This window comes from Mustelus asterias, chromosome 8 (genome assembly GCF_964213995.1).
Source record: "Mustelus asterias chromosome 8, sMusAst1.hap1.1, whole genome shotgun sequence".
Classification (NCBI taxonomy): Eukaryota; Metazoa; Chordata; class Chondrichthyes; order Carcharhiniformes; family Triakidae; genus Mustelus; species Mustelus asterias.
The window spans coordinates 77,394,451-77,409,117 of record NC_135808.1 but is presented as its reverse complement, the minus strand read 5'-3'; the positions used below and the strand labels follow the sequence as shown (position 1 = coordinate 77,409,117).

Here is a 14,667-nt window from a genome sequence, read left to right as displayed (position 1 = left end):
GCTTTTGACATTAAGGCAATATTGCTGCCTTTTGTGGCAGTACCTCTTCAGAAGGATATCAGTGCATGCGGATAAAGTTCCACTTTATCTACCTCACTGCCCTGTCAGGACCACTGTCAGTGATAACATTGTGAGCTTAATGTTATTCAAAATGTTGTGATGAAATACCGAGGGGTTTAATTTCCTCCCTGAGTGATGCAGTACTTTTAAATGTATTTTTTATAGCATTTGTGCTCACTCATTCAAAGCTGTTGAATCAATGACTCCATTGAAACAGCACACAAAGGAATCAGATGCAAAGTCGTGCATTTCCAGGTGAAACTAAACTTATTCTCATTAGAGAAACCAGAGAATTATTGACCCGTTAGCCTTACAACTGTTACCAGGAAATCACTATAATTTAAATTTAAGAATAAAGAAACTGAACACTGAAAGTTTGCAGCCAATCAGCCAATGGATTGGTAAAGGGTAGGTTATGTCTGACCAATTGGATTGAATGTTTAAAGCGGGGATTAAATTCTTGAATTGTCTCTTCATGGTGTTCCAGAAAGATATTGGATAAAGTCTCCTATTAATGATGTAGCGCCTGATTTTAACAAAACTTCGCACCCGTTTTTGGGCACGAAATTGCGGTAAAGTCGGGCGTCGGGCCTATACCGCGATCTGCTCGGAATCTGCACCTGATTCCGAGCAGATCGCGGCTTTACCGACACCCGATTCGGGCGTGGGTCCGGCCCTCGCCTGAATCGGGCGGCCCGACGATTTAAATGCATTTGCATGCATTTAAATCGACTTAATGAACCGCGCGCCCAACTCTACCGCCAAATCCCACTTTACCGTATTCTGGTCCAATGCGGATCCGCGCTCTAATCGACCTGCCGAATAAAAATCTGAAGTCGCCGCTGCAGCCTCCGAAGAGCGGGGTCAGAGACTGCAACGGCTCTCTGACCCAGCTCCTCCTCTGGCGGGGGAGGGGAGGGGCGTGGGTGGAGGAGAGGGGGTCTGACGTATCATCCCCTGGGGGGTGAGGGGGGTGGGAGGAGAGGGGGTGTGACTGATTTTCCCCTGAGGGGTGAGGGGGGTGGGAGGAGAGGGGGTGTGACCGATCATCCCCTGGGGGAGGGGGGGCTGCGGTGGGAGGAAAGGGGGTGAGACGTATCATCCTCTGGGGGGCGGGGGCCCGCTGCCACTCTGCGGCTGATCCCTCCTCCCCACCGGAGGAACGAATCCCTCTTCTCCGGAGTGGCCGCATACTTCAAACACCACGACTGTCATTATTCATCTCAGCGTTCGGCGGAACCCCCTGCCCCCTCCCTCCCCACCGATAGGCCGCAGAGTGGCAGTGGGCCCCCCCCCTCCCACCCCAGAGGAAGATACGTCTCACCCCCTCTCCTCCCACCCCCCCCCCACCCCCAGATGATCTGTGTCAGAGAGCCGCTCTCTCTGCTTTTTCCTTTTGCGCCCAGGCGCGCTGCTTCAGATTTTTTTCGAACTGCGCGTGCGCAGTTCAGAGCTCCGATCATTCCAGCAGCGCTAAGCCCCGCCCACTGCGCAGATCAGACCAGAGCCGGCAAAAAGCGTATGGGCGCGCTGGAAAGAGGATTCCAGGCTCAGATCTATTTGATGCCCAGATTCGGCACTTAGACTCAAAATGGTAAAATCAGGCCCGTAGATGATGGGATTGAATGTCATATATCCAACAAGTATGGCAGTAACTACGGAGAGAGAAACAGAGTTAACTGGGGAAACCTTAGCAGAATTTGTCAAAGTGTGAATCCTGGCAGGAGAAGCTGTGTGGATCTCTCCAGCTCCACCGGCCTGTTTTCTCCCTGAATATTCACACTTTGACAGCTAACAAGAGAGTGGGCGGGGTTTGCTCTGGTGGGACGGAGTGGGACTCTTCGACCAGGCAAAGACAGCTGCACAGAGATCCCCCCACCATTAAAAAAAAACAAAGTGGGCATCTTTAAACAAAATAAAGCTTTGAAAGAAAGGTCAAAAAATTCAGTTGCCCCTACCACACATGCCCCAACCCCCCCATGAGGTGCCCAATAGTGCCTAGCCCTGGCAATGTCCCCGGCAATGCAAACCTGGCCATGCCAACCTGTGCTGAACGGCAATACCAGGGGGCATTGCCAGGGCACTGCCTGGCCACATCTCCCCCCCCCCCCCGCCGCCGCCGGGGGCTATATTTACCTTTGTGACCTGGAGAGATCCCCAGCTTTAGGTTTTTATAAACCTGTCGAGAACCTCACCGATGTGATGTGATGTCGGCAAGTTATGGATATTCAGTGAGGGGGATAATTTGACGAGAGGACTCGTTCATTTTATTCAACTGGATTCAAATGTATTAAAACCTGCTTTTCACCCATTTTGGGCGTGAACCTGATTACATCATCGGTGAAGGCCAATGAAAATCAGAAAGTGTTGTCACACTGGAGGGAACCGGGCTTTATGAATTCCACAGGATTTTGATTCCACTCTGTTGATCCTGCCCATGGACACGACAGGGTTAAAATCCCCCCCCCCTCCCCCCCCTCAATCCAGGTATGTGTCCTGATGAAAAGACACAGATCTGGAACGTTAACTCTGTTACTGTCTCCATAGTGGCTGCCGGGCCTGCTGAGTATTTTCCGTTTTTATTCCAGATTTGTAAATGGATTTTAACGTATACAAATGTGATGTCAGCCACTTTAGACCGAAAAAGGACAGGACCATCGCATTTTTATATTAATATTTAGAGGGAGGCCTGTCAGGAGTGAGATTGTGAAACATTTCTCAGGATTTTAGAGGATGCAGCACCCACAAAAGTGGAGAGAAAACCTGGGAAAGTTGTTTTCCAGATCTCTCCACTCAAGTTCCTGGTGTGGGAGTTGAGGCGAGTTCTCACTAAGAAGAATCCAATCCCTCCAAACAAGCCGGCATGAGTTGAAGTGGTTGAGGAAGGCAGCAGCAGAATTGGCTTCTCCAACCCGGAGCCAGTTCACCAAGAAGACCCAGGACTTTAGAAGGGTGGGAAAAGTGAATGGCATAAACACTTTGGAGGTTGCAAGCCCCACAGTCTGACTTTCCCAACATTCTCCTGCATAGCACTCCTCAGGTCAACAGTAACTCCACTCACTCCCCTCCCTCCAGTCACCTCACATCCGAGCAGCCAACACTCAGGGTGGAATTTTCCCATCCCATGGGAATCGTAGCGGGCAGGACACAGACCAGGCAAAGATCCGTTGACCTCAGGCGGGATTTTTTGGCCTTGGGGCGATTGCGGCCGGAAAATCCCTCAGACTCACCCACAGCTTATGTCCCTCACAGTCATCCTCCACAACTGGCTTTCTTCCCTCCTCTCAGCACCAGCCATTATGAACACTCACACCTCTATCCTCGCTGAAGAGGAAACGACACAACTTGGCGCGAGGCAGCGATCATGTGAGGGTGGGATGGCCCTTCATTAACAGGTACCTTAACAACCAGGGGTAATTTGTGTCCACTTGCTTCACTGGGAAGGAGATCTTGTTTCTGGAGACTGCAGAGGCAGCAGCTTCCTTTAATTAATCCACACTGCTCTAGTTGACTGTTCTTCTTGTCCCAGATTATTGTTTCCACAAGCGTGACCAGCACAGAGGTTAAACTAACTGGCCCACGGTTGATGGGTTTATCCTTGCACTCTCTTTTGAACAAGGGTGTAAGATATGCACTTCTCTCAATAACTACACAGCAAATATGTTGAAGATATCACTGAATAGTCAGCAAATACCAAATAAATGTTTGTGCAAATGAGCAGGAGAATTTCCTCATCCATTCTCCACGGAAAGTGAAAGGTTATTTCTATTGATAAAACGGTTAAAGTATAAATAATGAGGCTAACAAGTGACAAGGCTCGCAATACTCAAGCTCGACACTATCTAGAATGAAAAAGCCCCACATGATCATTATCAAATCCACCACTCCCTCCACCACCAGCGTACAGTAGGGGCAGCACGGTAGCACAGTGGTTAGCACTGCTGCCTCACAGCTCCAGGGACCCAGGTTCGATTCCCGGCTTGGGTCACTGTCTGGGTGGAGTTTGCACATTCTCCCCGTGTCTGCGTGGGTTTCCTCCGGGTGCACCAGTTTCCACCCACAGTCAGAAAGATGTGCTGGTTAGGTGCATTGGCCGTGCTAAATTCCCCCCTCAGTGTACCCGAACAGGCGCAGGAGTGGGGCGACTAGGGGATTTTCACAGTAACTTAATTGCAATGTTAATGTAAGCCTACATGTAACACTAATAATCATTAAAAAATAATAATCCCACCTAAAAGAGCATTAATGCCAAGTCGTCTCTCCTTCAGCGAGGCTAGAAACTACAAACACCTCCATAGTTTCACATTGGTCCATTCTCCTAATATCCACACCAGCTTCTAACAAAACCATTAATGTAATTCCTGATTAATTGACAAATTTTACATCTGCAAATGATCCTGTTTTTAATCAAGGAGAGGTTACCGATGCAACACGTACTGATGCACTAACTCACACAGGATGCCCTTTTTCCGAGGATGTATTATGCCAGAGTGCATGGGTGGGGTAAGTGGTGACTGCTTGTCTTTCCACTTCACAAGGTTGAATTTTCATTGTTGTTCAACACTTATGAAGGTACTTTGATAGATATTTCTGTAGGGACACCACATTTTCATTTTGTTTGTTTTTTTGGCAAGCATTACAGGAAGCTTGTTGCCCAGAGAATAAAGAGTGAGGGGAGGGAGGGTGCACAGGTGTGGCCAGGGCTGAGACATTCAGTTTGAAAATAGACACATGCTGAGCTGAGTTACTGCCTCTTACAGAAGAAAGCAGAGCTTTAAAGCTATAATAAACCATCAGTAAGGAAAAGGTGCAAAAGGCAACAACAAGATAAGAATCTCCCTGAAATGGTAAGTGACACTAATTTTATTCTGGTTTAGTGGAACTTTATTGAAAAATCACAAAATTAATGTAGAAACTGAAAGAATTGGGAAAAGTAAAGTCTTCAAAGAAATAAAATTACCCAAAGTTGCAACAAGGAAACATCCAATTTGTCTCAACCAGTCCGTGAACTGTCAAAAACAACTAGCTTCATCATGAATAATGAAAAAGGAAAAATTGTACTTGTAAATGTATGTGGTTGAAACCGATTTCAAGTATTTATTTAAAGGTATAACAGAATGAATAATATTTTAACAAAGATATGTTGGCTGAAGCGGTTCTTAACAATAAGAGGGAGTTCTTTACAGAACTACTGCGAGTTCGTGAACAGTGGTTAGTTTTCTTCAAAAAGGAGTAGGCAGTAGACATTATATGAAGTGTGAAATAAAGATGCTGTGGTGCTTGGTTGCTGGATTATTGTAGTGAAGTCATAAAGAAAGCAATCAGACAGATCTGCCTGGAAGAAGAGACACGAGGGTCACTAGCTAATGTAAAAGTGTCAATGCCCATGATATGATATTACAACCATAGTTAGGCAATGGTGCATCATAACTTTTTTTTAATGTTCTAAATCAGTCTGCTTTAGAAGGCAAAAATCTGAAATACTCGCCCATCCTGGGCTACACACAAATTGAATCTTAAGTTGACTGAGAATTGAGCAATAAAGTACAGTAATCAGGCGGGCTAGTTTTATTTCCGATTGCTTTGATCAGTGCATCTCACTCTTGAGACACTTGTTAAAAAACTTGAATTTATACAGTATCTTTTAGTACTTCAGGACATCCCAAAGTGTTTTGCAGTCAATGGCATAACTTTTGTATTGTAGTATGTAGTGACTGTTGTGATGTATGAAATTCAGCAATTAATTTGCGCATTGCCAGATTCCATAAACAGTAATGCGATAATATCCAGATATCGGGGGGGGGTTTTAAGGCATGTTGGTTCATATTTATCAATTATTTTTGGTGGGGCAAGTGGTCCATCCAGAAATCTTAAGGTTACAGATCATACTGAGTTATTATAAGCAAGGCAGATATTCGCGAGCGAGGTAGCAAATGGATGGATGGTATCTCAGATTGGGGAATGCAAGATAATACACAGCGATATGAAAAATAAACATGGTTATATGGTTACTGGAAGGGTGGAATTGAAAAACTCCAGCAGATACAAGCCTGTCCAACCTTTCCTTTAAAGACAATCTGCCTATTCCAGGTATTAGTCTAGTAAACCTTCTCTGAACTGCTTCCAATGCATTTATATCCTTCCTTAAATAAAACCAGTACCATACACTGTAATCACTTTAATGAGGCCCATGATGTGGATCTCTTAGACTAAAGCTTCCAGATTAAGGCAGTAGTGACTTGTCCAATCAGGGAGCCCTACATGTGTACATAATGTGGAGTGTCAGGGTTACGGGCACTTGGGATTTATACTCTATACGAGGAAGTACATATCTGTGTGCTACTTACTACATAAATAAATAAATCTAAATTTGGTGAAGGGACGCCGGCCTTGGAGGAGTTATTTCATACACAGTACTCCAGATGTGATTTCACTAATGCCCTGTATAACTGAAGCATAACCCCTCCATTTTTGTATTCAATTTCCCTTGCAATAAACAATAATGTTACATTAGCTTTCCGAATTACTTGCTGTACCTGCATACTAATCTTTTGCAATCCATGCACTAGGACACCCAGATCCCTCGGTATCTCAGAGCTCTGCGGCCTCTCGCCATTTAGTTAATATGCTTCATTTTTATTCTTCCTGCCAAAATGGACAATTTCATACTTTCCCACATTTACTAGAGCTTTGCCCACTCCTTTTGTAGTCTCCATACATAGGCTTCACAAATTATCTTCCTACCTATCTCTGTGTCATCTTAACTTTGAAACTGGCTGGGATTTTGTGCTCCCATTTCCTGCGGGTGGAAATGGCGTCGTAGGAACAAAATATCGCGAGAGCCAAAAACCTGATTTCCAATGGCGAGATTTCCTGAAGTAATATTCCCCGTTTCCCTCCCCACCACGCCATTAAGGTCATGTGATTCCTATCCAGAAGGCCAGGAAACTCATCATCATCGCATTAGTGGCTATCCCCACTGTAACCGCCCCCCACAGTGAATAGTCTGCCCCCGGTATCATGATATCATGCCGGTGTGGGATCAGCTTTCTAAAAATGGGAACCTGATGACTTCACTTCCCAAGAGGAGGTCAGAGGTCACCATTGGCCACCAGGGGGTCCACGGTGAAAGAGGGCACCAGACAGCTCGGGGTGTGCTAACTAAAGGGTTCATGCTGCAGTTTGTGGGGCAGGGCATTTTGTGGGTTCGGAGGGTCCATGGGTCAGGGAGTCTTGTGAGTTTGGTGATGTTCTCAGGTATGGGGGCTCGTGAGTCCTCACAGGCTAGTTTCGCACCTGGGTACTGGGGTACTGAACAGTGCGGGGAGGGGGAGGGGACGTACAGGTGCTGAACAGGGGGCACAGGGGATTGAATGGAGGAGAGCACTTAGGGGCTGAACAGTGTGGGGGGGGAACCACTGGGACTGAATGGGTGGGGGTAGGGACCCAGTGTGTTGGGGGTTGAATGGACAGGGGCACCTTGTCACTGGGGGTTGAATAGTGTTAGGGGGGTGGGTGGGGGAACACTGGGACTGAATGGGTGGGGGGAGGCACTTCTGCACTGGATTGGGGGGGGGGGGGCAAGGGTAGATCCTATCAGCGGGGGTGGTGGGTGAGGGGCAGGATTCTGCTTCGGTGGAGAGTCGTGCTCCTTAAGCGGAGAGAGGGGTGGGAGGCCACGTTTGAGTCTTACCCAGCCTGAGTCTGATATCCTGAGCTAAAGAGCCTGTGCTTTCTCAAAGGCATTGGGCTAGGAAGCATGGGTTACTGGGCTGGTGCCCAGCACACAAGGCCTGTCGGATCAACAGGTTTGGAGGCATTCCCAATGAATAAATGACTGAGCATCTGAACTGTGACACAGAGCTATGATATTAACTCACTCACCTTGGCCTGACTGATGACTCAGCCACTTATTAATGAACATTCCCTTGTTTTGACAAACTAGCCAATAACGTCCACTCATGTCTGTTGGTGCCTCTGATTACTGGTCACCATTTAATCCTTTGTGTGCTGAACTCTCTATTCAATGAATCCTGAGGGTTCCCTCCAACATCTGATGAGAGGCCGAGCAGATATACAAGAACCCTGACAAGGGACAAAGGTTACAAAGCTCAGCAGGCTACCCTGCCTCATCAGATGTTGTTGCAGTGGGGTCCCCGCTGGACAATCCCCCTCCGCTCCCCTTGACAGGGTGGAGCACAAAGCCTAACATTTAACCATAGGGCAGATGCCTGCACCTTTAGTGACCTCAGGGCACAGGAAGCTGAGGCCAATCAGTCAGACTGAGTAGGACAAGGATGGTGTAGGCTCTTGTCCATTCTGGGAAGTAGTAATGGATTGGACCTCGGTGTGATGACCAGCACAGCAGTAAGAGACCATCAGAAGGACGCTCCTGGGGCTATGGGTTGGGTATGGAGTTGACTTCATAATGTTCACTTTTGCCCTTTCATCCCATGCAGTTAGTAGATTGAGAGAGATATAGAGCCGATAGCACTGCCTGCAATCCTTCTCACCGTGAGGCAAGAAAGATGCCAAGGCTTCAACGTCTGGCTCTCCAGAGGCAGCACAGAACCCTGAGGAGGAAAGGGGGGGGCAGGACCTGTTCAGCTGTTAGAAGGGAGACCCCAGAAAGCAGCCGCTCAGAGGAGCCATTTTCGGCCCAGGGCTTACAGACGGCACCTAACTTTCTTGGAGATGAGTGAGAAACCGTGTCGGAGGAGACTCCACATGTCCAGGGATATGGTCGTTCACCTGTGCCACCTGCTCCAGGAGTTGGTGCCACATGGGTTCAGAGAATATCCATTGCTTATCACCTTGAAGGTGACAGCCGCCCAGAACTTTTATGTGACTGGCTCCTTTCAGGGTCACTGGTGACCTTGGTGACCACTTGCTGCCTCCTTACTGAAGTGTATCAGGAAGTTCATGGGTGCTCTGTTCACGAGGGCTCCCAGTTTCATCAATCTCGAGCAGGACCAGGCTAGCCAGGACAGGAGAGCCATGGGATTTGCCCAGATCGCTGGCTTCCTACAAGTGCAGGGAGCTATAGACTGCACACACGTTGTTCCCTGATCCCAAGGCAGCAAAGAGTCCCCTTTATTAACCGCAAGGGCTTCCACTCCCTGAATGTTCAGACTATCTGTGACTAGACTAAGTTTATCCTCAGGTGTCTGCAAGTTTCCCGGGGAATGTCCACCACAGCTATACCCTTGGCCACTCACAGAAACCTGAGTTATTAGACAGAGCTCAGTGGCGACAGGGACAAGGGATTCCCCTCACCTGCCCCCGATGTCACAGCCGATGACTCCTGTGCGGAGGCCACAGACTGAAACAAAACCTGATATAATGAGGCTCTTGCTGCAACTCATGCTTTAATGGAGTAGACAATTGGAATGTTGAAGATACAGGTCCGGTGCCCGGACCGGTCAGGTGGAGCCCTCAGTACAGTCCTCAGCGGGTCGCTCATATTGTGGTCATCCGCTTGTCCTCCACAACCTGGTGCTTCAACAGGGCGAAGGCCTGGCAGAGGAGGAGATGGAGCATGTAGAAGTGGCCGACAAGGAGGAAACGCTGGAGGAGACCGAAAAAGGCAGTGATGAGGGCCAGAGGTGGGGAGAAGATCTCAGAACAGCCTCACTGCTTCCCACTCCACTGATTACCAGGATTAGGGTGACCATGAGAGTCCCATCGTGGGACATGGCCCTGCTTGGCGTCTGCTAGCAGCGCTGCCCCTGACCTGGTATGGCTTGAGTCACGAGAAGGACACGCCTGCCCCTAGTCCCAACACTTGCAGTGAAGACAGAGCATTGTTCCTGAAAGGGACAAAGGGTGATCAGGATATTGAATTTGATGATCAGTCATGATCATAATGAATGGCGGAGCAGGCTCAAAGGGCCGAGTGGCCTACTCCGGCTTCTCGTGTCTATGTTTCTGTGTAAATGTCTAACTCCTGGCTGAAGATAGCTTGCAAACTCTCAGCGACCAGGATGATATCAGGGTGAGGTTGTGCGGACAGACGTTTCTCTCCTGATGCAGGCTTGCCCATAGTTAGGGGTATCCCTGAGGATCAATGTGACCAGAGGCACAGTTCTCACATGGGTCTGGGGCTGGGATCCGTGCTGAAAATGGAAACTTCCCTTTGACTGGGTTGAGTGGTGGGCTTAACCACTGTGGGGGAGTTCTTCATTACCAGGGAGACGCTGGCATGGCTGATGTGCTCTGTCGCTGTGACCAGTGAGTTGGCTGCATTGCAGGGAGCTGATGAAGGAGGCTCTGTGTGTGTGAGCATCCCACTTTTCAATGTTAGACCGATACAGCATTTTATAGAGAAATCTAATGAGAGCAAGCAGATGCAAATAGGATGCAAAAAGTGAGGTTCAATACATTACAGAGATGTTTGAATACCAACATAAGTGCGTGCTGTGCACAAGTCACTAACCACACCTGTGCCCACACTGAGCAACTTCTTTACCTTCCTAACCCTGCTGCTACCCGTCGGTGTTTCCCCAGGATCCACAGCTGAGGTGGAGGTGGCCTGCTATCTGCTGCGTCCTGTTGTCTGAGATGACGTTGGTGGGCATCTTCTGGTGGTCCAAGACTTAGAGGGCTCCAGCCTGCTTTCGGGCAGCACGGGTTTGGTGGTGCCACCCTCCTCGGTTGCGGGGCTGGAGCTGCATCACTCACAGGAAGAGGGGAGTCAGATGGTTGGACACCCCCAGGAAATTGGGTAAACAAAGGGTAGCTCAATGTAGGAGCGAGAAACATCTTTATTTATGTTACAGCACAGGCAGTTTTTGAGGTAAAGTCCATTGCATCTTTTAAGGAAAAAATTGAATATTCAAAGCAAAGGAGAATAAAAAGTGATAGTGAGTCACAGGGCAATCAGATTAGCTTTGGATTGCTCTAACATAAAGCTGGTACAGACACAACATCCTTACATCCTTCTGTGCTAAAACTTCCTGTGGTTCTGTGAAACAGAGGTGGGAAGGAGTAGGGCCATACTTGTGACAGTGAGAGAGTCATCAAAATTGCAAATGTGTTCAATCTTTTGTCATAACTTACTTGAAGGCTTGAAATGGCTGAACCTAGCTCTTATATAAAAATGCACATGCACTTAACCAATGCGTATTGATTGATATTATTATTTTACATGGAAGAATATAATACAATTCTTGGTTTTCTTTCAATAGGGTGTTTGTGTGGAAGTCAGTGCTCAACAGAAACATTGCCAGTTTCAGAAGGGTGTTGCTCACTTTTGGCTTTTAGTTCTGCTTTATGGTAAGGTTTTACTCTGCTGTTTCTCTGTAAATATTTTGGTGCTGACATAAGAACACATGTGTTCTACCGTTTAGGTAGATCAGTTCCCTTACCCACTTTCTCATTTCACCACATCCTGCAGCCCCTTCTTTCTGTCTTTGTAAACGCATCTGCAGAGAGAGAAACAGAATTAATGGCTGAATTTTCTGGCCACCTCTTGCCGGCAGAATATACTGATCTCGGCAAGAGCAACCCCCCCCCCCCCCCCACCCCGCCCCAGGCAGGCAGGTTGAATCACGCACACCCTCTTGCGTCATCCCAGGTCACAGTAGGTTTGGTGGAGTCTTTGCTGGAGTTTGTTTTGAAAATGACTGGTCCCTTCCCCCTCCCCCCCCCACTCCCCCCCTCTCTCCCCACCACCCCCCCCCCCCCCTCCCCCCCCCCCCCCAAACACCTCCTCCTTCGAGTATCTGCTGGCTTTTGGCAAATTTAGCGTTAGGATGGGGTTAGGCCAGGTCATCCTAGTTGTACATATCTCTTTAATAGTAGGGAGTCTGGCTGAATACACAATCATAATGTCTTCTGGATGAGCACCTCCTGCTGGGTTTTGGCCCATAATGACTCTTGCATTGTGAAGTTTGAGCCTCTCTATTCAATATGTAAAAGGCCTGGGTTCTGGTTTCAGGTCATGATGACTTCTCTATTGTTCAGGTGAAGCATCCCTGATCCAAATGCCGGACAGTCCTGGTATGTGTCCCTGTTGAATTTTGACCTGCGGTAACCTCATAGAAGCAGTTTTTAGCTGTATTAATTTAAAATGTCCAGTTTTATGTTGGGCCTAACTTATCAGGCCTTGTCCATTTGATCAAACTTCCAACCTGAAAAGAACAATAGTAAACCAAGCAGCCGGACACTATTCTCAACTCCTCAAAGTCTGTTTTATTTTAAAAGCATCTGACCATCACCTGCCAAGCAGGCTAGGTACAGAAACCTCATGGTGCTGTATCCACATTTGCTTTCAAGGATTTTTGTACTGCTGTCTCCAACCAGGGACTAATCTGAACTGAACTTCACCACAAAGAAAACCCTCTCCATACTTTGAGTTTCTGGACTCTGGAAATCACATGAGCTAATATTCATTTCTGTGGTTCTTACATTGGTGTTATCCATAGTTGTAAAAGGTTGCAAACATTTCTTTTCTATTTGACTACGGGATGGGGGTGTCACTGGCTAGGCCAGCATTTATTGTCCATTCCTAATTGCCTTTGAGAAGGTGGTGGTGAGTTGCCTTCTTGAACCACTGCAACTCCTGCGGTGTAGATACACTCAGTGTACTATTAGGCAGGGGGTTCCAGAATTTTGATCCAGAAACAATGAAGGAACAGCTTACTGTATATGAATGTGCATGTGTGACAAAGGATGCAAACGTCACCCTCCCGGGATTTGAATGTGAAATAAGTCAACCCTCTGAGTGAATCAGAAAAAGAGTTATTAGAAAATTGGACCACACAACCCGAGAGTTTGGGGAAACATATCACAGTCTACGTAAAAGTAATTCAAAAACACTTCTGCCGATGGACAGATAGTGAGCAGATAAAGAGGTTCAGTTTGTCTCTCTCTCCGTCTATAACAGATAGATCTTTCAGGCATTAGCCCCTTTCTTCCAACTGAAAATTGAGAAATTGTCCAACGATTCTCTTTCAATTTTCATTCCTAAAGGAGTCGCTCCAATCAAAATATTAATCTATCTTTTCACTTTACAACTGTCGATAAACCTCTTGTGTACTTCTAACAATTTCTGTTTCTATTACAAGAACATTTATTGTCTTCACAGAACTAGCAGTTTGGGAAGGAGTCTACAGCTGGAACTATAGCTTTTCAACAAATGATATGACGTGGCCAGATGCCAGAAACTATTGCCAAACATCCTTCACTGACCTGGTTGCAATTCAGAACAAGGAAGAAAATAACTATCTGAATGTGATACTCCCAAAGAATCCAACTTATTACTGGATTGGAATAAGAAAGATTCATTATGTTTGGACTTGGGTTGGAACTAACAAACCACTGACTAAAGAAGCAGAAAACTGGGCTGAAGGCGAACCAACTGTTGGGGAAGAAGATTGTGTAGAAATTTATATAAAGAGAGGCAAAGATGAAGGAATGTGGAATAACGATCCCTGTCTGACAAGATGGAAACGAGCATTATGCTACTTAGGTAAGATTTTTTTGTCCACTTTTTTGTAGAATGTATTTGAAAAGTATATTTCTTAAAGCAAAATATATTCAAAAGCTTTTGGAAAAAAAAGAGACAGGATTAATTGATGTAAAGCTAATGAATTAGATTTTAAGCAATGCTGTTTCTGCATAGATTGTAATTAACAAGCAATTCATTAACTTGTTTCAGCAATTAATAAACATCTCACATGCATGGAGTTAGAAAGTCTCAGGCCCATTCTGGAGTTGAACAAAGGGAATTAAAAAGAGACAAGATAATAACATAGGCAGTTGGCCTAGCAAAAGCTGGAAAGCCAATCAATCAGATTTTAAACAAATATTTGCCAAAAATGTAAATTGATTGAAAACAACATACCTGAATATGGAGCTGAGAGGTACAGGAGTGATCCACCCTCACCATCACGGTGCTTACCATCTTTGCCAGCTCTGGGTGAGCTCCTCCTGATCTACAATATCTCCAAATCACCTCCCCATCTTTCCGGATTGTGTTCCCAGCCTACACACCCTTCTTCCCGAACATCACCCTCATCTCCAGAACACTTTACACCTCAACCCCTGATCGTTTTTCACACTTCCAATTGGGTGGCACGGTGGCACAGTGGTTAGTGCTGCTGCCTCACAGCGCCAGAGATCGGGCTGCAGAATGTAGTGTTACAGTCGTAGCGAGGGTGTGGAGAAAGATCAACTTAATTTAAGGTAGGGCCACTCAAAAGTCTGATGGCAGCAGGGAAGAAGCTGTTCTTGAATCTACTGGTATATTATGCATACTGAGAGGATAATGTGATATACTTTAGGATTAGGAAGTAAGAGACAGCATTTGGGGCCCAGTCAATACAAAATTAACATTGGCCTCTCCCAAACGGGTAATAAACTGTGGTGTTACACACAGGGTGAAATTCTCACTGCTGTAATTGTATTTCACTTATAGAGGAGACCTTGTCCTCTGGCAGTTCATGTCAGACATTTGGGTGTGCATCACCTATGACTTTCTGACTATTAAAATGCATGTTTGGAAATTCCTGGGCAGTGCAAACCAAACTTTGATGATTTGTGCTCCCATAGTGTGAGGCTCATTGTTAGGAACTTGGTGAGCCCTCATTGAGTTCAGAGTGCTTG

At 46.6% G+C, this 14,667-nt stretch overlaps 1 protein-coding gene across 1 annotated transcript in view; it reads left to right on the top strand.

Moving 5' to 3' along the window:
• The first annotated feature begins 4,771 nt into the window (after positions 1-4,771).
• Positions 4,772-14,667, top strand: part of LOC144497279 (L-selectin-like) — a 31,028-nt gene continuing 21,132 nt past the window's right edge. Inside the window, exons 1-3 of the mRNA XM_078218299.1 lie at positions 4,772-4,907; positions 11,247-11,334; positions 13,148-13,531. Of these exons, the coding sequence (XP_078074425.1) occupies positions 4,905-4,907; positions 11,247-11,334; positions 13,148-13,531 (475 nt within the window). The 5' untranslated portion in view covers positions 4,772-4,904. The remainder of the gene's footprint in view (positions 4,908-11,246; positions 11,335-13,147; positions 13,532-14,667) is intronic.